Source organism: Narcine bancroftii, chromosome 13 (assembly GCF_036971445.1).
Source record: "Narcine bancroftii isolate sNarBan1 chromosome 13, sNarBan1.hap1, whole genome shotgun sequence".
Taxonomy (NCBI): Eukaryota; Metazoa; Chordata; class Chondrichthyes; order Torpediniformes; family Narcinidae; genus Narcine; species Narcine bancroftii.
Genome location: NC_091481.1, coordinates 68,195,603 through 68,223,101, shown reverse-complemented (window position 1 = coordinate 68,223,101; position 27,499 = coordinate 68,195,603). Strand labels below are relative to the sequence as shown.

General features: G+C 42.1%; 2 protein-coding genes across 10 annotated transcripts in view; one reads left to right on the top strand and one right to left on the bottom strand.

Moving 5' to 3' along the window:
- fam234b (family with sequence similarity 234 member B) overlaps positions 1–899 on the bottom strand; it is a 51,646-nt gene extending 50,747 nt beyond the window's left edge. For 6 of the 7 annotated variants that reach the window (XR_011347837.1, XR_011347839.1, XR_011347838.1 and 3 more), the window contains exon 1: positions 635–898. Coding sequence is in view for 4 of the 7 variants with exons in the window: in XM_069907937.1 (XP_069764038.1) it covers positions 635–674 (40 nt within the window). In the remaining 3 variants the exon portion in view is untranslated. Of the gene's footprint in view, positions 1–634 lie in introns of all 7 variants that reach the window. The other variant, XM_069907938.1, reaches the window with a different exon arrangement.
- On the top strand, positions 688–24,146 carry ddx59 (DEAD (Asp-Glu-Ala-Asp) box polypeptide 59). 3 transcript variants are annotated; one of them, XM_069907940.1, is made up of 8 exons: positions 688–800; positions 3,779–4,490; positions 6,136–6,315; positions 14,519–14,608; positions 16,875–17,126; positions 19,690–19,842; positions 22,523–22,651; positions 23,664–24,146. In XM_069907940.1, the coding sequence occupies exons 2-8, from the start codon at positions 3,825–3,827 to the stop codon at positions 23,931–23,933; spliced, it is 1,740 nt and encodes a 579-aa protein (XP_069764041.1). In that variant the 5' UTR covers positions 688–800; positions 3,779–3,824; the 3' UTR covers positions 23,934–24,146. The 3 variants fall into 3 exon arrangements, with proteins under 3 accessions (XP_069764041.1, XP_069764042.1, XP_069764040.1); XM_069907939.1 differs by lacking the exon at positions 688–800 and adding an exon at positions 941–1,067; XM_069907941.1 differs by lacking the exons at positions 688–800; positions 6,136–6,315 and adding an exon at positions 940–1,067.
- Positions 24,147–27,499: the final 3,353 nt, after the last annotated feature.

Below are 27,499 nucleotides of genomic sequence, written 5' to 3'. Positions count from 1 at the left end.
TGATTTCCATTCGTCAATTTGCCTTGTAAAGCTACAGTTTCAATCCCTGGTCACAAAGGGGGTGGGGGGGGGGGGGGTGGGGTGCAGAAAAGAAAGAGGAGGGTGGTGAAACAAGAAAGTCTGCAGACACCACGGTTGAAGTAAAAACTCAATGCTGTAGAATCTCAGCAGGTCAAACAGTGAACTTTATATAGCAAAGATTAAAAAAAATACAGAACCAACGTTTTGGGCTTGAGCCCTTCATTAAGGTATGGTAAAGTGGAGGGAGTCAGACAGGAGGTGTGAGTGGGAGGCAGAAGAGGGTAGAAGGAAGGATAATTGCAAGGGGAAGGTTGGAATAATGGGTAAGAAAGGAGGGGAGAGAGGTACAATAGGAGGGAGACCGGGGTACATGGGAGAAGTGGGAGGAAGTTGAGAGTAAGAGACAGGGAGTAAAGAAAATGGTTGGATGGAAGATTGGGGAGGGGGGACGAGGACGGAGGGGAGGGGAGGGGAGGGAGGGAGACGGGGAGGGGGAGACGAGGACGGTGGCGGGGCCTGAAGATGAAGGGGAAGAAAGGCTAGAGCGGTATACCAGCGGGGATAGGGGTGAGTGGAGGTCTCATCCTCACCTCACTCCCTCCCCCCTACTTACCCGGGAGCTTCAGCGCCCTGGACAGAGCCGCCGCCATCATCCGTCCTCCGCCTGCGCATGCGCGGGAGACTTGCCGTGCCTGAAACTCCTTTCACAGGTCGATTCGGAACTGATTTTCCTTTCAAACATCCACTGAATAACACGGGAGCAAAGCACCTCCGTCAAGGTAACCATTTGGACCATACTTCGATTCGTTTACGAAAATCAAAAGTGCTCGTTTTGAAAACCTATCACTCGGACCCTCTTCGCCGGTGCACAGTTTCCAGTGGAAATGTGCGGCGGTGAAGCAGTTCCGGAGGAACGCTCGGGCCGGGAATGGTTTTCCCGTGACGCTGCGCAGGGTGAGGCGGGATAAGATGCAGACGGTGAGGTCCCTGATGGTCGGCTTCGGCCTCGACTGAAGGAGGAGAATGGGAAGATTGGGGTAAATCCGGTGAGTGTTGAAAATACACACGCAGAACAAGTCTGCATCGATAAATAAATATTGCTTTATGAATATGATGGTGATTGTGAGCAGTTCCTTTGGTCGTTCAGCCTGTGGGAGAAGCTGTTCCTCAGCCTGGTGGTTCTGGCTTTTATCCTCCTGTATCTCTTCCCCAATGGGAGCAGCTGGAAGATGCTGTGTGCAGGATGGAAGGGGTCCTCAGCGATTTTGTGCACCCCTCTCATTCATACATGCTCACGCCAATGGGGAGGAGGGAGACCCCACTGATCCTCTCTGATACTCTTATGGTCCTGTGGATTGACCTCCGGTCCATTCCTCTGCAGCCTCCGTACCCGCGCGGCGAAGCAGCCAGCCGGGACACACTCGACAGCTCCTGACGTGACGGTGGCCTTGCCCTCTTCCGTCTTCTCAGGAAGGGCAGTCACTGTTGTCCCTTCCTGACAAGGGAGGAGATGTTGAGTGTCCATGATAGGTCACTAGTTAAGTAAACTTGGTGCGCTCCACTACAGAGTTCTAGCCCTAATGCCCACAGATTCCAGCAGTTACAGATGAGGACCATTCCAGCATAGTTTTATCTCCTCTGATTTCAATTCTCTTTGCACTCTGGCATTTTTTTCTATTTATGAATTGGACATCCTTTTTAGCTAGCACCTCATGTGTCTTCCTTGCCAATTTGCTAACCAACTTTTTGCAGAACTTTCATTTTATTTTTCCACCCCCGGTCCTGTTCTTTACAATGACATCTTTTTGACTTCAGATTTATTGTCAGAGTACAAACATTACATCACATACGACCCTGAGATTCTTTTTTTCTGCAGGCACCTTCCTGACATGCGAGATGTTTAGAATTACCACCTGTTGGTTATGGAAAAAACTGTACAAAGTGTATACATGTAAACAAATAAAGAACAGAAAACAGATAACAAATTTAAACTGTAATATAGAGATAATTTTAAAAAAAAACAATGAAGTCAGGGTCCTTCAATGAGTCCCTGATTGAGTTTGTTGTGGAGGAGTCTGATAGTGGAGGGGAAGCAGCTGTATCTGTACCTGGTGGTGTGAGTCTTGTAGCACCAATACCTCTTTCTTGATGGTAGCAGGTGGTGTGGATCCTTGATGATTCTCTGACAGCAGCGTTCCCTGTAGATGTTCTCGATGATGGGGAGGGTTTTGCCTGTGATGTCCTGGGCTGTCCCCACTACCTTTTGGAAGGCTTTACGCTCAGGGCTATTGGTGTCCCCATTCCAGACCATGATGCAGCTGGTCAGCACACTTCCCATCACATCTGTAGAAATTTGCCAGGGTTTCTAGTGTCATACCAAACCTCCGCAAACTCTTGAGGAAGTAGAGGCGTTGACGTGCTTTCTTCACAATGTCGGGTCCAGGAAAGATCCTCCGAGATAGTGACTCCCAGGAATTTAAATTTGCTCACCCTCTCCACCTCTGATTCCCCAATGATCACTGGATCGTACACCTCTGGTTTCCCTTCCTGAAGTCAACAGTCAGCTCCTTAGTTTTGGTGACAAGATTCTTGTTGGTGCACCATTTGGCCAAATTTTCAATCTCCCTTCTATATGCTGACTAATATTTATATAAATTTTGGTAAAAATAAATGTGCATGTAAGAGTAAAAATATGTCGGAAATTAATTAATGCTAGACTAGCGATGATTAATTATAATTTTATTCATCAGCTATATTTAACGCCGGAGAAATTAAAAATATTTGGTTTTAGTAAGTTGGATTCTTGTTTTCGACGTGATCAGACGGCCAATACTTTTTTTGCATACTGTTTGGCTTTGTGATCGATTGCAACAGTTTTGGAAAGGTATTCAATCTGTTTTTAACAGTTTATATAATATCCATCTTGTATTAGATCCCGATATATTTTTATTAGGGAACATGCAATCATTAATTGATTTAGGTTTAGAGGATTATCAGATTTCATTTATTTATTTAGCTTTAGTTGTGGCTTTAGAAATGTATAGCACTTACTTGGAAAGATAGAAATATACTAACTTTAGATAAGTGGTATTTGGAAATGAAATTTTGTTTGACTATGGAAAGGATATCTTTTTCAATTCAGGATAAGATGTCTTTTTATAAGTTAAAGTGGACTCCGTTTGCTAATTATATGCATTTAAGTTTGATTTAAATATATGTTTAAGTGCGATATTTTAGTATTGACAATTTTTTGTTGTTGTTAGAATTTTTTTAGGTTAGGTTTTATCTCTTTTTTTTGTAAGTGGGTATTTTTTTTTCATATAATATTGTCAATTTTATTAACTCTTCACTCTTTATTTTGGGGGGAGGGTTGGACTAATTTTAGTTAGACTATTAATATTGTGTTACAATTAACGGGGGGGATTATTTTGTGTAGTTTTCTGATGTAATATTGTAATCATACCTTTTTAAATTTTTTTTTCTATTTTTCTTTAAATGTAATTCTTTATTGTATTCATGTTATAAAAATTTTAAATAAAGTCTTTATATAAAAAAAAAGAGTTAAAAACATGTATGTAATATTTTTTCACGCCTTGTGTCTCTCAAACATCTGATGTTTATTGTTTGTGGCTCTTATGTTATGCAAGTTTGGGTACCCCTGCCCTTAAATTACTTCTAGTTACAAATTAATATCTTAGCAGGAGTAACGCTCATGAGATGGTGGGAGAATTTTTGTTGAATGCTTGTCCCTCCACAGATGCTGCACGTCCACACCAGTACAAGCCCCCGTTCTGAGAGGTGGAATGTGTGAGATGTTTGTCCCCAGGTCGTTGAAGGTGAAGAGGGCTGAAGAGATCAATGACCAAGCAGCCAAGAAGAGCAAGACCCTGGGCGGTGACACCAGTCAGGCCCAAATGTGTGAAGGTGGTGGAGAGGAGCTCGGAGCTGGGGACAGTGGCGAGGAGCAGCCAGTGAAGGCAGTGAGCCTCAGCCAGCGTTGGCCAGAGCTGGGGGAGCCAGTTTGCTCCATGTGCGGCCGCTATGGCGAGTACATCTGCAACCAGACTGACACCGACGTGTGCAGTCTAGAGTGCAAGGCCAAGCACCTGCGGCAGCTCGAGGATGCAAGCCAGTCAGAGGCTGAGGAGACAGTGGACAGGGCCTGCCGGTATCAGGAGCACCCGTTCATATCTGGCCTGTCGGACGGACAGGTGGAGGCCCTGCAGCACCAGCTGGGCATCGCCGTGCAGGGCCCCGCCGTCCGGCCCATCGTGGAGTTCGAGCACTGCGGCTTCCCCGAAGCCTTGAGTGCCAACCTGCAGAGGCTGGGCTACCACAGCCCCACCCCGGTGCAGATGCAGATGCTGCCACAGGGCCTGGCGGGGAAGGATGTGCTGGCGGCGGCCGACACCGGCTCAGGAAAGACGGCGGCTTTCCTGCTCCCAGTCACTATGACAGCCCTGCGAGAGGTAAGGGCCAGAGCTGGCATATGATTGGCAGGGTGGCATTGGGGTGGGATATGCAAGTTAAAAATAGTGCATGAAAAAGTCAAGGTAAGACAGTGCCTGAGGTTCATTGATCATTCAGGAATCTGATAGCGGAGGGGGAAGAAGCTGTCCTTCTGCTGCTGGGTGCTCGTCTTCAGGATCCTGTACCTTTTTCCTGATGGTAGCAGAGTGGCCTGGGTGGTGGGGGTCCTTGAGGTAAGAGGCTTCTTTCTTAAGATACCACCTCACATAAATGTTTTTGATGGGGTGAAGTCTGGTGCAGTTGTTATAGATAGAGAATTTGGGTTAAAAAGGGTTTAAGTTAAAATGTGATGATTAGTCATAAAAGGGGGCTAACCACTAGAGTTTAGCTGGAAAATGTTACAACAGACTTGCAACAGATTTAACTACAGAGAGACATGCAGGAGCCAAAGATTGAAAAAGAGTGAAAAACAGAATTTGGTGTGAGCAGAGGTCATGAATGATCGTGGTGTGCGTGACTAACAGTAATCAGGATGATTCTGCAAAAACTAACCAATTAAAGCAGTGTAGTGGAGATGCTGAAGGACAAGCAAATCGTATAAAAAACAATGCACTGTATGTATCGGGGCTTGACTTGGCTAGAAGCCGGTTGAGTCCAACTCTGCAGACTTGTGAATAAAGCTTGTCGTGTCACCGATCTTAAAGAGACTCATTTGTGAGAATTTGTGTTTCTGACACAGTGATGTTGCAGGCCAAGTTAACAACCCTCTTGAGTTTTTTCTTGTCCTGATCGTTGGCACCTCTGTACCAGACAGTGATGCAACCTGCCAGAATACTCTCCATGGTCCACCTGTCTCCTCAAACTCCTCACAAAGTCTAGCTTCTGGCCAGCTGCCTTCATGATTGCAACAACATGGAGGCTCCAGAACAGATCCCCAGAGATATTGACACCAAGGAATTTTAATTTCTTGACCCTCTCCTCTGCTGAGCCCTCAATGAAGACTAGCTTGTGTTCTCCTGACTTCCTCCTGAAGTCCACAATTCTCTTCTTGGAGGAGGAGGGAGGAGGGAAGAAGGGCCAAGGGGAGGTGAAGACTGACAGGTAAGAGGTCACAGGTGGGAGGGTAGAAGAGAAAAAAAGCAGAGAGGTAATGGGGGAGAACGTCGGGGGTAGATAGGAGAAGGGAGGAAAGGGGGTGGGAGGTGGAGGAAAGGGAAAGAGTTTATTCTTGTTTAACTGTGGCCTTACCATTGCCAAGTACCCCAATGTTAACATCCTAGGAATCATCAATGATCAGAATCTCAGCTGGACTGTTGCAAGTGACATGTCCCCTGACACCCAGAAGGGGTTTCCACCAATTAGAATCAGAATTTATTGTCGAGAACAAGTCACAAAATGTGTTATCAGCCACGTTGCAGTGCAAATATGATAGGGAGAAGGCAGGGGAGTGGGGCTGAGTGAGAGAATGGATCAGCTGATGATGGAATGGTGGCCAAATGGCCTCCTGCTCCTATATCTTATGAAGGGCTGAAAGCTTGATAGGAATGCAGCATTGAGGTTACAATCAGATTATTAAATGGCAGACGAGGGTTAAGTGGCTGATGTCCCGTGTTGTTGAGTCAGAGTTGTTTTTCCTCCTTTCAGAACAAGGTTTTTCCCCAGCAGCCTGTGGGGTTGATATTGACTCCAACACGTGAACTTGCCATTCAGATCGAGGGGCAGGCCAAGGAGCTGATGATGGGTCTCCCCAACATGAGGACTGCACTGCTGGTTGGGGGGATGCCCTTACCCCCACAGCTCCATCGGCTCCAACAGAACATTAAGGTAAGACCCAAAGCAAATCTGTGCCACGAGCCACCTTGTTATTTCCATGCAGTGCACAACCATGCTGGAGAAACACAGCAGGTCGTGCTGCATCCATAGGAAGTGATAACTACCCTTCCTCTGGATGCCAGTTGCATTCTGCACTTGCCCTAGCACCTGGAGACTTTCACGTTTAGCTTGTTCTTTCCATGTTTGCCTTCAGAGATTTTAAAAAAATCTTCATTGAATTCCTTTCATTTTTCACTTTAGTTTTCTCCCACCCCACACTCTCATGGCCAGTCATTGCAAATGAGCGTGAACAATGATAACAAGATGTAATTTAACTACTCTGCATCAATTTCCCCCCTTCCCCCCCCCCGATCTGATCCAATCCTTGCACAGATTTCATACACACATGGCTGCCAACTGGGGTGGTCAGATCAGGAACACTGCCTGAATATTTCTCTTTCCCACAACAGAGTGGAGTGCAACAAAACTCTTGCTGAGAACCGTCTCAGCTTGAGGTTTACAAAATGATGAAGGCCGTAGGTAGAGTAAATGCAGCAGGTTTTTTCCATTGAGGTTAGGTAGACAAGAACTAGAAGGCATGGGTTAAGGGTGAAAGGTGAAACATTAGGGGAAACTTCTTCAGGGAGAGAGTAATGACAATGTGGAACGAGCTTCCAGATGAATGGCAGGCCCAATTTTGTCATTTAAGAAAAATGTGGATAAGTACAGTACGTGGATGGGAGGGGTCTAGAGGGCTATGGTGCAGTGCACGTCAATGCACTAGATAGGCCGAAGTGTCTGTTTCTGTGCTGTAATGTTCTATGGATTCTAAAATCTCGTTCTCTAAGGATCAGTTCTGCTCTGGCACCTTTAACATCATCATCAGTTTACCCACAATGGTGCCCTGTATATTCACAGTCAAAACTGTGATCCTCTCAGAAGGCTCTCCATGGTATCTAGCATAAAAAATAGAGGGGGATTTCTCTACAACTTGAAACTCACCCAGTTATGTTCTGGAACGATGAGAAATACAATAAACACGAGGTTACGTATGGTACAATATAACTGGATACACAGGCTATACATTACACCTCAAAAGTTAAATAAATGGGAGAGGAGTCACGTGATGGAGTAGTGGCCGGTCAGGGAATTCCAGCCCTCTCCCGAAAAGTTAAAAAAAAACACACAAAGCACAAAGGTACAAGATTAAAATTTATAATAAAGTAAAAATAAAGGTGAGAAGAAAATGGCAGCGAAGAGAGAAAAGTCGAAAACAACGGGAAGAAAAGAGGAAGAAAGAATGTCGGAAGAAGAAGGTGAAGGCCTTACCTGTCCGAAGAGGCCCGCCTCGGAGAGAGAAGCCCGCTCCCTCAGGTCAGTGGAAGTCCCGGGCTCAGGACTACAAAAATGTCTCGCGGAGCCGAGTAAAAGTGCGCAACCGCGCATGAAAAAAAACACACTGACGGGAGGGGGGAACAGCTGCGGAGTCAATCTCCACAGCTGAGAGAAACACCTGCAGCACAGCAGCAGGTGCAGAACACAGACAATAACGACAACAAGAAAGAAGAGGGTGAAAAGAAAACAAGGAAACAACAGATGGTCAACCCAGAGGAAGAAGAAGAAGAAGAACAGAAAGAAGTGGAAGAAGAAGAGAAAAGCAAGACAATGGATGTATCTTTTTTTAAAGAATATATGGAATCAGTGAAAGAATGGCAATTACAAGAATTTAATGAGATAAAAAGAAGAATTAAGAATGCAGAAGAAAAAATGAATAAAATGGAAATGGCCATGTCAGAGATAGGAAAAAGAATGGAAAATATGGAAGAACGAGAAACAATTGTAGAAATGGAAGTAAAAGACTTAAAAGAGAAATTAGAAGAATCTAATAAAAAAGTTAAAGAGCCACATGAGCTGTTAGCTCAGAAGATAGATATAATAGAAAACTACAATAGAAGAAATAATATAAAGATAGTGGGCCTTAAGGAAGATGAAGAAGGCAAGAATATGAGAGAATTTATAAAAGATTGGATCCCCAGGGTCCTAGGAAGACCAGAATTACAGGAAGAAATGGAAATAGAGAGGGCACATATAACTTTAGCCCCGAAACCACAACCGCAGCAAAAACCAAGATCCATTTTAGTAAAATTCTTAAGATATACAACAAGAGAAAATATATTGGAGAAAGCAATGAAGAAAGTAAGAGAAGACAAAAAGCCACTGGAATATAAAGGTCAAAAAAATTTTTTCTATCCAGACATAAGGTTTGAACTCCTGAAGAAGAGGAAGGAGTTCAATACAGCAAAAACGATCTTATGGAAAAAAGGATATAAATTTATGTCAAAGTACCCAGCGGAACTTAAAATAGTTATTCCAGGGCAACAAAACAGACTATTCTCGGATCCAGAGGAAGCAAGGAAATTTGCAGAACAACTACAAAACAGACAGAGAGATGAAGACATGTAATGAGAGTAAAAATGACCACGAACTATATGTATGTGTGTAAAGGGGTATATGTGTGTGTATATATATATATATATATATATATATATAGTGTGTATACATGAATGTATCCGTATTTAGAGGAAAATATATAGAGTATAGACATGAATTAATAAGGGAGGGAAAGGGAATAGAGGGAATAAGGAGGGAATTAAAAGAGTGACCTTTGCTACATATGAAAATTGAAATCTTTTCTGGGGGGGGCTGGGTGGGGAGGAGTTACGGTCACTACAAAATCAGTTGACGTTTGCGAGTGAATTCGCAAATCCAAATGGAGAGGGGAGATGTGGTTGCCCGACAAGGGATAAAGGGCAACTCAGGAGGGGGAGGGGAAAATGAGGTTAAAGAAGTTTTAAATAAGAGAATAAGGAAAATGTTTGATGTTTTAGAAATGTTGTCTTATAAAGTGTTCAAAACAAGAAAGTAGAAATGGATAAGAAGGAAAGGTGATGATGGAGAAATGGAAAGGGAAGATAAACAAAGTATGAAATGGCTACGCTGAACTGTATGACTTTAAATATTAACGGAATACATAACCAAATTAAAAGGAAGAAACTGCTAAATTTACTGAAAAAAGAAAAAATTGATATAGCATTTGTGCAAGAAACACATTTAACTGAATTGGAGCACAAGAAATTAAAGAGAGATTGGGTAGGACACGTAACAGCAGTGTCGTATAATTCAAAAGCAAGAGGAGTAGCTATATTAATTAATAAAAATGTGCCAATTAAAATAGAAGAGGAAATAATAGATCCAGCAGGGAGATATGTAATGATAAAATGTCAGATATACTCGGAGTTTTGGAATCTACTCAATGTATATTCACCTAGCGAAGAAGATCAAAAGTTTATGCAAAATATTTTTTTGAAGATAGCAGATACGCAAGGGAACATATTAATAGGAGGGGATTTCAACCTGAATTTGGATTCAAATATGGACAAAACTGGGAAAAAAAATTAACAGAAAGAACAAAGTAACCAAATTTATAATTAAATCGATGGAAGAAATGCAACTTTTGGATATATGGAGGAAACAACACCCAAAGGAAAAGGAATATTCATATTACTCAGCTAGACATAAAACATACTCAAGAATAGACCTATTTTTGTTATCAGCTCGTATGCAAGATAGAGTAAGAAAAACATAATATAAAGCTAGAATATTATCAGACCATTCACCCTTAATATTGACAATAAAGTTAGAGGACATCCCTCCAAGAATGTATAGATGGAGATTAAACTCCATGCTACTCAAAAGGCAGGATTTTAGAGAATTCATTGAAAGACAAATTAAAATGTATTTTGAAATAAATACGGAATCAGTGAAAGATAAGTTTATACTATGGGATGCAATGAAAGCGTTCATTAGAGGGCAAATAATAAGTTATGTAACCAAGATGAAGAAGGACTATAATCAGGAAACAGAGCAGTTGGTAAGGGAAATAGTAAATATAGAAAAAGAATTAGCAATGAAGGAAGATACAACTAAAAGAAGAGAATTGGCGGATAAAAAAATAAAATATGAAACACTACAAACATATAAGGTGGAGAAGAATATAATGAAGACAAAACAGAAATATTATGAACTAGGGGAAAAAACGCACAAAATTCTAGCATGGCAGCTTAAGACAGAACAAGCTAAGAAAGTGGTATTGGCATCAAGGAAAAAAGACAAACAAATCACATATAATCCAACGGAGATCAAGGAAAACTTTAGAGAATTCTATGAACAATTATACCAAACTGAAAACGAAGGGAAAGAAGGGAAAATAGATGAATTTTTAACTAAAATTGAACTTCCAAAATTACAAATAGAGGAACAAAATAAATTAACAGAACCATTTGGAATAGTAGAAATACAAGAGATAATAAAAAAACTACCAAATAATAAAACACCAGTAGAGGATGGATTCCCAATAGAATTCTATAAAACATTTAAAGATTTATTAATTCCTCCCCTCCTGGAAGTAATCAACCAGATTGATAAAACACAAAGCTTACCAGATTCATGTAAAACAGCAATAATTACAGTAATACTAAAGCAAGGGAAAGATCCACTCGCACCTATACATCTGGATAGACAGGGTCTGATCAGGAGCACTCAACATAGATTTGTGGGAGGAAGGTCATGTTTGACCAATCTGATTGAATTTTTTGAAGAGGTGACTAGGAATGTGGATGAGGGTAGCGCAGTGGATGTTGTCTATATGGACTTCAGTAAGGCATCGATAAGGTACCACATGGGAGGTTAGTTAGGAAGGTGCAGTCTTTAGGTATAAATTTTAAGATAGTCAAATGGATTGAACATTGGCTGAAAGGGAGAGGCCAGAGAGTGGTAGTGGATAATTGTCTGTCAGGTTGGAGGCCGGTGACCAGTGATGTGCCTCAAGGATCTGTATTGGGCCCATTGTTGTTCGTTATATACATTAATGATCTAGATGATGGGGTGGTGAATTCGATTGGTAAATATGCAGACGATACTAAGATAGGTGGAATAGTGGATAATGAAGAAGGTTTTCAAGGATTGCAGAGGGATTTGGGCTGCTTAGAAAAGTGGGCTGAAAAATGGCAGATGGAATTTAATGCTGATAAGTGTGAGGTGCTTCATTTTGGTAAGAAGAATCAGAATAGGACATACGTGGTAAATGGGAGAGCATTGAGGAATACAGAAGAGCAGAAAGATTTAGGAGTGACGGTACATCGTTCCCTGAAGGTAGAAACTCACGTGAATAGGGTGGTGAAGAAGGCTTTTAGTATGCTGGCCTTTATCAATCATTGCATGGAATATAGGAGTTGGGAGGTGATGTTGAGATTGTATAAGACGTTGGTGCGGCCTAATTTGGAGTTCTGTGTGCAGTTCTGGTCGCCTAATTATAGGAAGGATATAAACAGAGTGGAGAGAGTGCAGAGAAGGTTTACCAGAATGTTACCTGGGTTTAAGCATCTAGAGTATAGGGAGAGATTGGACAGATTAGGTCTTTATTCTTTGGAGCGTAGAAGGTTGAGAGGGGATTTGATAGAAGTATTTAAGATTATGAAAGGGATAGACAGAGTGGATGTGGATAGACTATTTCCGTTAAGAGGAGGAAAGATTAAAACAAGAGGACATGAGTTAAGAATTAAGGGGCAGAGGTTTAGAGGTAACATGAGGGGGAACTTCTTTACTCAGAGAGTGGTAGCCGTGTGGAATGATCTTCCGGGAGAAATCGTGGCGGCGGAGACAATTGTATTATTTAAGAAAAGGTTGGACAAGTATATGGATGAGAAGAAGATGGAGGGTTATGGGCATTGTGCAGGGAGGTGGGACTAGAAAGGGGTGTTTGGTTCGGTGCGGACTAGAAGGGCCTAATGGCCTGTTTCCGTGCTGTAATTGTTATGTTATGTTCTATATAGACCAATATCATTACTTAACACAGATTATAAGATAATAGCTAAACTATTAGCAAACAGATTAGCAGAGTATATACCTAAAATGGTAAATCTAGTCCAAACTAGATTTATTATAAAAAGACGCACAACAGACAATATTTGTAAATTTATTAACTTAATTCATGCAGTAGAAGGGAGTAAAGCGCCAACAGTAGCAGTTGCTTTAGACGCAAAGAAGGCCTTTGACAGAGTAGAATGGAATTATTTATTCAAAGTATTGCAAAAATTCAGTTTACCAGAGAAGTATATTAATTGGATTAAAGCATTATATAAGGGGCCATTGGTGAAAGTGACAGTAAATGGATATATATCAAAGCAATTTAACTTAAGCAGGTCAACACGGCAGGGATGCCCACTATCACCCTTATTGTTTGCGCTAGCTATAGAACCACTAGCAGAATTGATAAGAACAGAAAATAATATAAAAGGGATAAAAATAAAAGACAAGGAATATAAAATCAGTTTATTTGCGGATGATGTTATAGTATACTTAACAGAACCAGAACTATCAGTAAAAGAATTATATAAGAAATTTAAGGAATATGGAGAAGTGTCGGGTTACAAGATTAACGTAAATAAAAGTGAAGCAATGCCAATGAATACTGCGGATTTCTCAAAATTTAAGAAGGAATCACCATTCAGATGGCAAATGCAAGCAATAAGATACCTAGGTATACAAATAAATAAAAATCTCGGCCATCTATATAAACTCAATTATTATCCACTTATGAAAAAATTACAGGACGATTTAGAGCATTGAAAAGATTTACCATTAACACTAATAGGAAGGATAAACTGTATTAAAATGAACATTTTCCCAAGGATATTATAGCTATTTCAGGCATTGCCAATACAACTGACAGAGAAATTCTTCAAGGAGTTAAAGAAAATAATAAGGAAATTTTTATGGAGAGGGGGGAAACCGAGGATAGCACTAGATAAATTAACAGAATGGTATAAACAAGGAGGCTTACAACTGCCAAACTTTAAAAATTATTATAGAGCCGCACCATTAAGATACCTATCAGATTTTTATCAAACAAGGGAAAAGCCAGATTGGACGAGATTAGAATTAGATAAAATAGGGGAAAAGATACCTGAACACATATTATATAAATGGGATGAAAAATTGGTACAACATAGAACTTCTCCAGTATTACATCATCTCCTCAATATTTGGAAGAAGATTCATGTAGAAAGAAATAAAACAAATTATCAATTACCAAAACTAATATTGACGCAAAACAAGTTACTCCCTTTTACAATAGATAACCTTTCCTTTAGAGAATGGGAAAAAAAAGGGATTAAAAGAATAGAAAATTGTTTTTCAGGAAATAGATTCTTATCCTTTGAACAAATGAAAGATAAGTACAATATAACTCGAGATACAGCGCTGGCATATTACCAATTGAGATCCTACTTGAAGGATAAATTAGGAAGCAGTTTGAGTTTGCCAGAGGCAAGTAACCTTGAATATGTGATTACAGATACAATGATAATCAAAAGATTTATAACAAATATGTATATTAAACTGCAAGAAAAGGAGAATGAGGAAACAAATGGTAAAACTAAACAAAAATGGGAACAAGATTTAAATGTAAAGATAAAAAAGGAAACATGGGAGAAGTTATGTTCTGGAACGATGAGAAATACAATAAATACGAGGTTACGTATGATACAATATAACTGGATACACAGGCTATACATTACACCTCAAAAGTTAAATAAATGGGACCCAACAGTATCTGATAGATGTTTTCGATGTAAAAAAGAAATGGGAACAACAATTCATGCAATCTGGACATGCGAGAAAGTAGGAAAAGTTACTGTATATGTGTGAAAAAGAAAAAGTGTATATCATGGCTAACGTGATTTATGGTGTGAAAAATAAAAAATTTAAAAAAAAGAGAGAAGAAGGAGTCGCCCTTCAAACAGACATCTGTGGCTGATTTTCACTAGCTGCCTCCTGTTGGACTCCTCCGTGAGGAACTCCCAGATCTCCTTTTCTCATGCCCTCTGTACCTCCATTACTCCTCCCTCCAAGAACGTTCCTTCTTTTTCCGGCCAAATTGGTAACTTTGATCAGAACCATCTCCTCTGGCCTTCACTCACCCTCACTCGACCCACATTAAGCTCATTGCCCAGTGGACTTGCCTTTAATACTTGGCTGATTCCTTTTCACTCTTTTCATCTCCTCCCATCAGCCCTTCTTGACCTATTCCAAAATGCTCCTTCTCTGTTCCCCCAATGCTGAATGGTAAAATTTAATTTGTGTTTTGGCTCTGCAGGTTATTATTGCCACCCCTGGGCGATTGCTGGAAATTATGAAGCAAGAAGCTGTCAGCCTGTGCGAACTACGTGTTGTGGTGGTGGATGAGGTGGGTGTCCATTGAGAAGCCTATTGGGATTCGAATCTGATCTTGGTTCATTCTGGCTTGAGCCGATTGCCTCTCCCTCTTTTGAGCTGGAAAGAGTTTGGGCTGCCTCAGTTCTACTCCCAGCAACCATGGCCCTACGCCTACTATGAGGGGCCACAAATTGGTCTTGAATTGCTTGTGTATAGATATAATGGACAGCTCTCCTATAGTTGGAATGATGGCGGGGGGTGGGGAGGGGGGGGGAAGTTATGTAGTCCGTTAAATTTGGGGTAGCACATTTAGCATAGCTGTTAGTGCAACGCTATTACTGCACCAGAGACCAGAATTCGAATCTGGTGCTGTCTGTAAAGAGTTTGTGTGTTCTCCCCATGTCCACGTGCGTTTCCTCTGGGTGCTCTAGTTTCCTCCAACCCTTAAACATTTACCGGGGGTTGTATGTTAGTTAGTTATAATTAGGCGGCATGCGCTCATGGCTAAAAGGGCCTGTGACTGTGCTGTATGTCTAAATTAAATTAAATTGACTAAGATTGTGGTGGAACCGCGCTTCACTTTCCTGCCTTTAATAACTCAGTGAAGCTGTAAATATCTACTGCTCTCTGGAACAGAAGATTAGGGTGAAGAGATTCATCTTTGGCTGAACATTTATCCTGGGAACTCGCCTCCAGTTGTAGAAACTCTGGCCAGATAAAACAGCATCTGCCATTAAGCCCTCTCAAAGTGGATGCACTGTGTTCTTAGAAGCACACACAGATACTGGAGGAACTCAGCCGGTCTAACAGCTTCCTTAGGAGGTAAAGATATATTACTGATGTTTCGGGCTTAAAAGCTCTTCATCTGTGTGTTTTTACTACAATCACAGCGTCTGCAGACTATCTTGTTTCTCTTGGACCTTGCTGGGCCTGTCCTGTAACCATTTGGTGGAACAGTGCTGAGACTGCGTTTTTCTCTCTCCAAACTGCTTTGGAAGTGATCCAACGGAAGGCCATTGTGGGAGCAATGTTTAGGAATAACAGCATAAAAGCAGGCTTTTCAACTCAACCAATGCATACCCGCATTGACTTTCCATGCGAAGAAATAATCATAATCTCTTTTTCCTGACCCTTCATAAACCCCACATCTATCCAATCTAATCCCCAATGCTGAACATTTTCTCCTCCGCAAAAAGCCCTGGTCCTTCCTGAAGAAAATTTCTGTTTTAATTTCATATATTTCTTCCTCAAGCAGTCCATTGTGATTGAGGATGATTTATTCTCATGTTGGTTTTGTGGATTCTGTAGAGACTAATAAGGAAAATGAGGGAATGCTGCATCTCCACTTCATCCCTTGACAACTATAAGCAGTCTGCTTCGATCTAACTTGCCCCATCCTTTCTTGCTTGTTAAACAATTCTACCCAACTTTCCTAGGATTCTTGTTTTTAAATGGTATCTAGAGATTCCTGCAAGAACGTGGAGTCTGAGTGAGGTCAGGATTTGATTAGGAGCTTGGCCATTTAGAGCCACAAAGCAGTTGCCATCAGGGTGAGTCATTTGCATCCTGAATTGGAAATATTTTGTCATTCCTTCATCACTGGGTCAAATTCTTGTCAATCTTTCCCCATCTGTGGATGAGAGTACCTCTGCTGAGAGTTCACAGCGGGTGCAGAGGTGGCCCAGAGTTCCCCCTATCCAAAATGCATGGACCAGAAGTGTTTCAGATTTGGGGTTTTTTTTCCCGGATTTACACCATTTAAAAATTGCACTCATTCATATGCACAAATTAACTGAAGTCGACATGTATTGAAAAATCTACATTCAATTATGCACTACTTGCACCTGCTACGTCCCGTTCTCCAATTGGGATTTCTGAACTCTATTATGTTCTATGAATGAAAAAAGTTTTGGATTTTGGAGGATTTCGGATAAGGGGCACTTGACCTGTATCATCTTTGGACATCTAGCTGCAGCAATGAATGCTGGTCTTGCCACTATTGAAAATGAAGGGTTAGTGTGTTAGTAATACACAAAAGGGCTGGAGAAACTCTGCAGGTCACACATCCTCCATAGGCAGTAAAAGGTAACCAATGTTTCGGGCCTGGGCCCTTTGTCAGATCATATGTTGGTTCCCCTTTAGTTCCTACCGATTCTGCATTTCCTGCTGAGTTTCTCCATCATGTCTGTGTGTTGCACTCAATCCCAGCAGACTTTCTTGTTTAACTCCGGTTAGTGTGTTGGCTGCACCTTTGCTTCCAATTAAACGGGAGTGTGTGATTTTTGTTTTTTGTTCAGGTCGACACAATGTTGAAAATGGGCTTCCAGCAACAGGTGTTGGACATCTTGGAGCAAACACCTGAGGAGCATCAAACAATTCTCGTCTCTGCCACAATCCCTGCAGGCATCCAGCAGCTGGCCAGTCAATTCCTGCAGGACCCCATCAGGATCACAGTCGGACAAAAGGACCAGCCTTGCTCCAATGTCCGTCAGATCATCCTATGGACGGAGGAGCCATCCAAGAAGAAGAAACTATTTGAGATCCTGAATGCAAGTAGACTTGTTGCTTTCTGTATAAATAAAAAGCACTAAGTCTCCTCCAGTCCACCCATATCTGCGTCCATGGAAGTGGCTTGAGTTGGGCAGGATCTGGCTTCATCATTGAGTGTGATGAGAACCCCCCCCCCACCCCTACAATAGTTGGGAGATGTGGATCTGGATTTGATCCTTCATCTGTGAGGAATTAACAAGGCTCAGCTAAGAGGGGCAGTCCATGATTAAACCATAGGATTCAGTACTGTGTGACAGAGTATATAGATATGTTTTTGGGAGAAAAATTGGGAAAAGTTTGTTAGAGTAGATCACATACAAACATTTTAAAACGGGTTTTCCCTCAGAGAGAGAGAGAGAGAGAGAGAGAGAGAGAGAGAGAGAGAGACACACACACACACACACACACACACACACACACACACACAGATCACTTCTTAAATGTTACAGCCAGTAACAGCAATAGCAGCTGGGGAAAGACACTGAAGTAACTGATGGAAGCACATCAGTGTCTTGCTGACGAAACTTGCCCCTTCAGGGTTTTTCAGATGATAACCTCATTCTTTCAGGTCACCATGGAGTTCCTTTTTGTTTCTCTTATTCCAAGTAAAACATTAGACAGCCAGTCCTCACCTCTTGCATGAACTACAAGGGCTTTGACCAGCTAAGTCAACCACTTACAAACCCGTCTTCCAAATGGGGCTTTCCACAAGCTTGCCAGCTTGTCTTTTTCCAATCCCAGCTACTTCTGCTGTTACTGGGTATAACACTCTAGAAGTGATCTCTGTGCGTGTCTCTCTCTCCCTCTCTCTCTCTGAAAGAAAACCTGTTTTAAAGTGTTTGTATGTGACCTATTCTAACAAACCTTTCCCAATTTATCTCTCACAAGCATATCTATATACTCTGTCACAACTGTTTGGATTGGAAAGAAAATGGAATGATGAGAATTTATTGCTATAGAAGTCAGAAAATCGACTGCTTGGGGAATGGGTCAGTCCAAATTTTCCAGATTCTTGGGTAGTACTTTTAAAATTCAAATTTAAGGAGGAATACAGAAGAGATGAACAGGGTAAATTTTGAATACAGCATATTCCATTTATCAAAACAAACAGTTTTAAAGAAAAATTGGCAACCCTTGACAAAAAACGTAAACAATTTTTTTCACTACAAATAAAGCATGTAATGCTTGAAATTGTTTAAAAATGAACACTGTAAAAGAAAAATACCATTTACAAATGGATTTCTTTGTATTACAATTACCTTTATTAAGCATTGTTGCTTGTTGCCACTCTGCATCTGTGGCGCTTATGTACACACGCACACAAATGGCCGCTAAAAGTTTTCTAAAAGTGTGGATTCTCAGGTGGTCTGGATTTCTGGCATCAGACTTTTGAGTAGAATGTACTGATTCACTGATATTCCTGCTTGTTACAGCCACACTGGCACATAAAATACTAACGATGCATATAAATTACCACAGCAGAGAGAAAAAAAATAAATGAGTGTCTGCCCCCATTTATTCAGCTTCTGTGTTTTTACCTTCTGATGGATCCGTGATGCAACAGAGACAGAGGCTGCCTCTCGGCTCCAGCAACCCACCGCCCCCCCCGCCCCCCTCCCCCGCATTTTGAATGTTGTTGAGGAATTTGCACGTTCTTCATTTTGGTTTCCTCCGGTGCTTCACTTTTCTACCATATCTCAAGGACATGAAATCATTTGGTTAATTGCAGATCAGTGATAAGGGGGTCACTGGGAGTTGCGTGAGAGAAAAGGTTAAGATAGATGGGGTGATAAAGAGAGCTTTTTTGGCACCTTGGCCGCCAGAAATCACATTATTGAGTTTAGGAGTTGGTAAAGTTGTATAGGACATTGGTGAGGCTAAATTTGGAGTATTGTGTGCCGTTTTTGGTCACCTAACTACTGGAAAGATATAGATTAGATTGAAAGAATGCAGAGAAGATTTACTTGGATGTTGCTGGGACTTGAGGAACTGAGTTACAGGAAAGGTTAAACAGGTTAGGATTTTATTCCCTGGAACATAGAAGGATGAGGGGAGATTTGATAGAGGTATACAAAATTGTGAGGGGTATAGATAGAGTAAATGCAAGTAAGTTTTTTCCACTGAGGGTAGATGAGATACAAACTAAAGAACATGGATTAAGGGTGAAAGTAAAGGGAACATTTGGGGAACTTCTTCAAACAGAGAGTGGTGGGTAATTTGTGTGGAACAAGCTGCCAGCTGAAGTAATGAATGTTGGCTCAATTTTGACATTGAAGAATTTAGACAGGTGCATGGATAGGAGGGGAATGGAGGGATATGGACTGTGTGCAGGTCAGTAGGTCTAGATAGTTTGGCACAGACTAAAAGGGCCTGTTTCTGTGCTGGAATATTCTATGGTTCTATGGAAGGAAAGTGAAGGGATTGCTTTGAAATCTGGCATGGACCCAGTTGGCAAGATGACCACCTTCTGCGTTGTAAGGAAATATGATTACTGTGCCATTGTTGTAACATTAACAAATGCTTCTTAGTGCAGGTATCTTTAATATCTGTGTGTTTGTACAGGATGGCAAGCTCTTTCACCCCCCTGTACTGGTGTTTGTGGACTGCAAACTGGGATCTGATCTTCTGTCGAATGCAGTGCAGACGATCACCAGCTTGAAATCAGTAGCTATCCATTCAGACAAGCCCCAGTGTGATCGAAACCAGATTCTGCAGGTACATGGAAAATAACCTCTGGGTTTGTGATTGTTGTATTCTTTTACCAAACCACACAGCCCAGACTCCACCTGTGGTTGGAAACAATTCAGCCAGTCGGAACCAGGGCAGGACTTGCATTCTCATGGTGGGACTCTGTACTGAGGAAAGTTTATCTTGAGTTCACTTTTCTGTCTGCATTTGACATCTGTTAAACTCTAGTGCCCCTTCCTGTATTTATTGTGATTTAAAGGAGAGCCCCAGGATCTCTGAAGAACAGCCTGACCTAGTTGCACAGAAAAAAGGTCATTTCAGGTTCACGTCAGCTGCCAATAGAGCAGTCCTGTCAGTACCTTTCCCCTTCCATCTGTCTGCTTGTAGCCTTTTCTATTTCCAATACCTATCAACTATCCTTTGCATCTAATGTATTGTTTGCATGTGTGCTATGTCTGGTTGTGTGTCTGTGTGCTTTACACTGAGAACACTGTTTTGTCAGGTTATACTTGTACAATCGGATAATAAACTTGACGACTTCTCACTTACCACCACCAAGGGGTCATTTCCAGTGGCCTTTGGCCTCCCAGGACTCCTTGGGATGTGGGAAGATACCTGCAGAGCAGAACCTCACCTCCCCATTTCACCCCCCCAATAATCTCAGAAAGATTATGCTAACTTCATAAAAACAGCAGCAAAGATTAGAACTGTACAATATTCCAAATCCTCAGAGTCTGTGGGTTTCCCATTGACCACATTAGCAATGTCAGAATCCACTTAGTGAAAGCAAGTCATCCTTGATCCCAAGGGACTGCTTAAGGACAAGACATTCCAAAGCACTTTACATTCAAGATGTGAGTAATGTTATGAAGTAAGATACACAACAGATGTCTGCAATTGGGAAGCTGTTTCAATTATATTGATTGGCCAAGACCCAGTGGAGAAGCCCTTGTTATTTTCTTTCACAAAGATTGGCACTGGATCTTTTCTGTTCAAGTTTATTATCATCTAATTGGAAGATAATTTGAAAATACAACAATGGTATATAGAAATGAATAAATGTATTCCATTAGAAAAAATAACATATAGTTTAAGAAATAATATTGAAATATTCGAACAAGTATGGGAGCCTTACATTAAATACAATAGCGAAAACCTACCGGGGACAAACATTACCTAAGTTGATGGAAGGAGAAGGAAAGAAAAGAATGGACTCTGTAGAATTTCTGGTGTATTTTTGTTGAATGACAACATTGTCTGACTGAATTAATGCAACCTAGATTGTATACCTAAAATGGATGAGGGGGGGGTGGGGGGTGGCTTGGGAGGAGGGAGGGGGGGGGAGAAAAAGTCACTGTAAATGTGTGAAAAAGAAAAAGTGTATATCATGGCTATTGTGATTTATGGTGTGAAAAATAAAAAATTTAAAAAAAAAAGTTTATTATCATCTGACTACATATACAACCAGGCAAAACAGCATCTCTCCAGACTACAGTCCTCACCCACGTACATTGAATACACAGCATATAATCGCATAAATATATAATATTCAGAATAATTTACTAATTTCTTTTATAAGAAACCCAAGATTACAACAGATAAAATTCACAGCCTAGGGAGGCTATTTCCCAGCCTGGCCGACCTGATTTTTATGCTCCTGTACCTCCTTCCTGATGGTAGTGGGTAAAAGATCCAGTGAATGTTGTCCATAGAGGAAAGGGAGACCCCAATGATTGTTTCGGCCGTCTTAACAATCCTCTGGCTTGACTTCCCATCTGATGCTTTGCATCTACAGTCCCACACAATGATGAGGCCTCACAGGACAGTCTCAGTTGTGTTCCTGTAAGATGGGGGATGGTAGCCTTGCCATCTTCTCAACCTCCTTAGGAAGTGTAGGCGCTGCTGCACCTTCCTGAGTAACGAGGAGGTGTTGTGGGTGCAGGATACATGTCCATTTGTCATTGTTGTCCATACTTCACTGCTGCAGTGGTGGATTTGTCTATACTTCTGGGCTGCAATATCCGGACTGGAATACAAAACTCCTAAGCGGAGAGAAAAGAGCTATCTACTGAGCCACACAGGAGAGTTGCCAGTACTCTGAGTCCATATTCCAACCACTAAATATAATAAACTAGAAAACATATTGGCATTAAGAATCAGCTGGGTAGATGTTTGCCCCAGTGGGCAAGGAGTTGGAGACAATCTCTGTCAGATTCCATTTCATCTGATTAAATATTAACACCTGATAGTTGAAGGTCATATTTCATTTGATTCCTGAAGGGCATTAGGTTTTTAACACTAGTCCAACAGTTTCCATAATGTTATTTCTGGCCCAACTAGAGAATGCTTCAATTTATTACATTTAGTTTTGGGATTTTAGGGGACTCTATCAGTGATACAAGCTCAATCTGGGGATTGCTGAGATTGAATTAATAATTTAGGGGGTAAGAATTTGTTCATCAGACCAGGGCAAAGTGCTGCAGGTTGATGTACCAGCTCCTGGATTAGCTGGAATGTGCCCCTTGGCTCTGTGGCAAGCTTTAGCATTCTCACTGACAAGTCCTATCTTAAGCTGCATGGGGAAAGAGGTGGAGGTTGGGGGGAGTGCAGGCAAGTGATTGCAAAGGAGGTCCCCCAGCTTAACTGAGGGAGTGAGTGCCTGCTTGATGTCCTATCTCCAAAGTTTATTGGTGTAAATCTCTTCCAGGGTCTGCTTCAAGGAGACTACGAAGTTGTTGTCAGCACAGGAGTTCTTGGCAGGGGATTGGATCTTGTCAACGTCAGACTGGTTGTGAATTTTGACATGCCGAGTACCATGGATGAATACGTGCATCAGGTAGTGCAACTTCCTTGTGTGAATTCCTCCCCTTGTCCCATAATGTGGTCACATTTTGGCAAGGCACCATTCAGCCCAACCAAAGTGTGCTGACCTGGGTGCACTGAATGGTTCTCATTTCCCCATTCATTGGTTCAATTGATACACAAATATACCCTGTTTTATGACGAAAATTTGCTTTTATGAAGAAACCTGTGTTCACTATCAGAGAGAAATTTGAATGGGTTTTCACTTCTATGAAAATAGCCTTCAATAGTGGTGAATGGGTCTTCGCTTTGCACCATTTCGGCTTACAAGCTAGTTTCGTAAAGGGGTGTGTACCTGTACTTGCTTTTCTTAATGGAGTCCATTTAATCAATTTTGTTCAGTAAAACAATTGAACACCTCAGAATCAGAATTTATTGTCGTGAACATGCCACAAAAATCATTGTTTTGGAGCAGCATCACAGAGCAAACATTTACGTAAACTACGTTACAAAAATCGTGCAAGGAAAAGACAAAATGAGGTAGTGGCTGTGGTTCATTGTTCATTCAGGAATCTGATGGCAGAGGGGGAGAGGCTGTCCTTGTCCCGCTGATTGCTCGCCTTAAGGCTCCTGTACCTTTTTCCCGACGGTAGGAGTGTGAGGAGGGCATGCGCACGGGGACTGACGGATCAAGTTGTGCAAAGTGGCTTCTACATTATTTACCCTCTTTTTTTTTGTTGTCATCTAGTGACTTGAAACCTCAAATGATCTCTTCTCCATTTTCGGACCCTTCTGTTACTGTATGTTTGTACACATCCAGTATGTTTGCAGAAGTGGATTCTCTATAACATTTTAGTGTCCGAACAATTAGACATTAATGCACCCTTGCTATCCACTTCGATGATCGGGTCCCAGCTACTTGGGAGAACTAACAATTATTTTCCATTTGTTCTCATAATTAATATATGATGTGCATTAAATAGTTGGAAAAACTAGAACATATTTCAAGAAAGGACTTGGTCTTGCTGTCATGCTTGTTGTTCCAGGTAGGGAGAGCAGGTCGTTTGGGCCACAGAGGAACAGCCATCACCTTTGTAAACAATAGTAGCAGCAGGCACTTCCTGGAATTGGTGAAGAGAGTGAAGCCGACAGGTACGCTGCTACCCCCACAGCTCCTCAACTCTCCGTACCTGGCTGAACAGCAGCGTCGAGAGCAGCAGAGGAACAGGCAGCGAGCACAGCCGGACCTGGTGACGGGCGACAAATTGATCGACATCATCAGGAAGCATGACCGCAGTGTGCTGCAGAAACGGTAGTCCGGGCCTCCTAGGCAGAGGGCAGCCTGCTGTCGGCCCCACCAAACCGCACCCACCCCACTGCTTTTCATTCCCACAGGACTTCTCCTTCCTTGCCTTGTGTCGGAGTCAGACTGTGATCAAGCGGGGAATGGGATGAGGCCCTCATTGCTAGGACAGGACAGAGATAGTTGAATGTAATTCAGTTCTCATTAAAACTGTATATCCCTCTAATACTGTAAATGCATTTATAAACTTTCTCTGGCTGTTTAAATGGTCAAATAGCTGAGGGGTCATGACAGTTCGATCAGATCTCTTTGCAATGCACAGTTTGAATCAGCCCTCTGGGTGTGTCTGTGTTTTGCCATACATGAGTCTGTTTGACAGGTTCGGCTGCTCGTTTTCTAAATTCTTAGGGATACAAGCTTGAGTGCTTTCTGTTTTAACATATAATTTGATCCTTGGCGATGCAATGTGGCTTCTCTCCTCTAACTGTGTGCCACAGAAGCATCTTGTGGACTTTTAAATGACATGTAGGAGGTTTTGTGCAATTGGTCAAAACAGTTCAACTTAGCTCATCTGGTTCCCTATCATGGGATAAAGGTGCGAACTTCCATTCCAGCCCATCAACTCTGCCATGTAACAGGATGTGAAAACCTGTCTTTCCCCCATTTCACGAATAACGTGCCAATGGAAACGGCCATCTATTTATCATTTCTAAACTGGAAACCTTAATCGAATATCTTCTTAATGTTTACTCTAAAGAGCCCACCCTCAGTCTGTAATGATCTGCTTTTAACAGTGTGATCCCCCATTCCCACTGCCCCGTTTCGGTGAGTCTGTAGATGTTCTTGCCTTCTATCAACCCCACCAAAGGATTGGCCCATGATCCACAAGGCCGCAGTTAATTTTCTTTTAAACCTGTGATACTTATTTTTAAATTTAGACATACGGCACAGTAACAGGCCATTTCAGCCCATGAGTCTGTACACTCAATTAACCTATACCCTTAATATGTTTTGAACGGTGGGAGGAAACTGGAGCCACCGGGGTAAACCCATGCAGGCATGGGGGAAGTGTACAAACTCCTTGCAGACAGTGCAGGATTTGAACCCCGGTCCCAATCACTGCCGCTGTAAAGGTGTCATGCTGCCCAAATCCCACTCAATCTTCAGTCCTTTTCTTAGCTCGGCCTTTTGTAGGCTCGTCTTCTCTCACAATTGTAATTGTATTCTGACTAGATCCGGTCTCTCACCATCGCTATTGCTCTTGCTTCTGAACTCTGTCATTTATTAGTTCCTAATAAAATAGATTTTATTCAATTGTTCTTCAGCTCTTTTCACAGTCAAGGTGTTTGGGTACAATCTTGTCAGATTTCAGCTGACTAGTTCCCTGACTGTACCAACAATTACCTTCTCAACATGGCAGCAGGACCTCCAAAGTCAGACCGGTTAGCTCTCTGGAGATTCTAACCCTTGATCCCCTCTTTGCGTGTATCAATAGCAAAATACTCTAGATGCTAAAAATTCAAAATAAACAATTTTGAGAAAGTTGCACGACATCTGCCAAGGGAGCAATAGGATTAATCTTTTGGATTAATGATCAGGCTGTGGAATGGTTCTGATGCTCAATTACAGCCCTGAAATCTAAATTCTCATTCCTTCCTTGCTGTGGCCTGAAGAGAGAAATGAGAATTTCCCTTGAACATAGGAAATGGGAGCAGGAGGAGGCCCTATTGAGCCTGGACCTTGTGGGATAGTTGATCTGAATGTGACTGTTCCTTTCTCTTGCCTAATACCCAAAACTCTTGATGACCCCAGAGACCCAAAAGTCTAACATGGTCAACAATGTTGCTTCCACAGCTCTTTTGGGTAGTGAATTCCAAAGGCCATCTCAATCTGTTTTCAATGGATGATTCTGAAACTACCCCAAAGTTCAAAATTACATGTCAGGCCCTGTCAGAGTCTTGTTTCAGTAGGATCACCTCTCATTCTTCTAAACCCCTTGCTCGACCTTTTTTGCAGGTCAACCCCTTCATTTCCAGAAATGAACTGGATATTTCCTGCAATGTTTGGAGGATTTCTGTCCTAGAATTGTTGTTGGTGGATCAACTCAAATTAGTTCACATAAAATGGAAAATAAGAGTCAGTAGTTGAATATTCTGGGTCAAACTACCTCATTGGAACATATTTATTTCCCCAATTCAGAGCTGCAGCTTGATAGTTAAAGGTATGACGTTAGAATTTTTTAACCAAAAATAGACTTTATTCACAATGATTTATTTACAAAACAAAAACCATTCAAAGTCCCTTTCCACCCTTAATGTCATGTCCATTGCTGTATAATATTACATACTCTCTCAACACCATTGCTAGCGCTGTGGCACCTTGCTGTTACTCCCTTTCTGTTGGTTGAAGGCCTTCCCCTCGGCGGGCTCAGCCCCTCAATGTCTGGTAATGGGAGGACTCTGGACTGTGGTCCCACCCCACAGCGTCTCCGCGTTCTCTGCACCAAGCCTCGGCGTGTATTCCTGCAGCCTGCAATGTGCCAGTCGGCAGCATTCTCAGACCGACGTCCCCATGCAGAAAGACCAACAGGTTTTGGGCCAACAAAAGTGGGTCTTTCACCGAGTTTATGGTCTTCCAGCACTTCTGGCTATCTGACACCGTGTGCATCCCTGGGAATAGTCAGTAGATCAGAGAACTCTGTCACGCTGGGATGAAACGTGACAAAGCCCCCTGCATCCCTCTCCGCATACTCTTGGCAAATTTGCATTCAGCATTAAGGTGAGAAACTGTCTCCTCTCCACCACAGCCGTTCTGAAGACAACATGAGTGGAGGGTGATGTTCCAGTTGTACAGGAATGATATGTGTAGGAGGGCTCCTCTCACCACAAAGTCCTGGTTTGTTCATAAGCACAGTCTGAGTCATTCCACCTGATGACCTAGACGGTCTGTTCAGGGAACCATCTCACTGTGTCCTCTTCTGCAGGTGCTGACCACTGCCAGGTCTTGTGGTCAAAGGTCTTTGGAAAATCTTTTTCACTAAGGATAGGTTGTGTGGCAAAGTTCAGCTGACTGGGACATTGTGTAGCAATGGGGACAGCACCTGGGCAATGCCTGGGACAGGTAGAACATCTGCAGACAAATAAAACTGGAGAGAGCGAGCAGCCTTGCCGAAATCCAGACTGCATGGGAAGCTGCCTGTTTCCCAATCATTGATTTGGACTGCACTACAGACGTCTGTGTAGAGCAATTTAATCCAATTCCAGATTCTCTGCCCAAAGCCTGTTTTGGAGAGCACATCCATCATGGACATAAGTGATATCCGGTTGAACACCTTCTCCTGGTCAAAGCTGACCAGGCAGATGTCTACCCTCCTTTCCTGCACATACGCGATGGTGTCCCTGAGCAGTGCGAAGCTGTCAGAGATCTTCCTGCCCAGAACCATGCAGGTCTGGTCAGGGTGTCCCAGAGCAAACTCGATTGGCGATGGCCTTTGACAGGACCTCGCAGAACATGTTTAGCAGTGAAATAGGTCTCCAATTTCTGATGACCTCCTCCTCTTCCTCCCCCTTTTTGTAGATG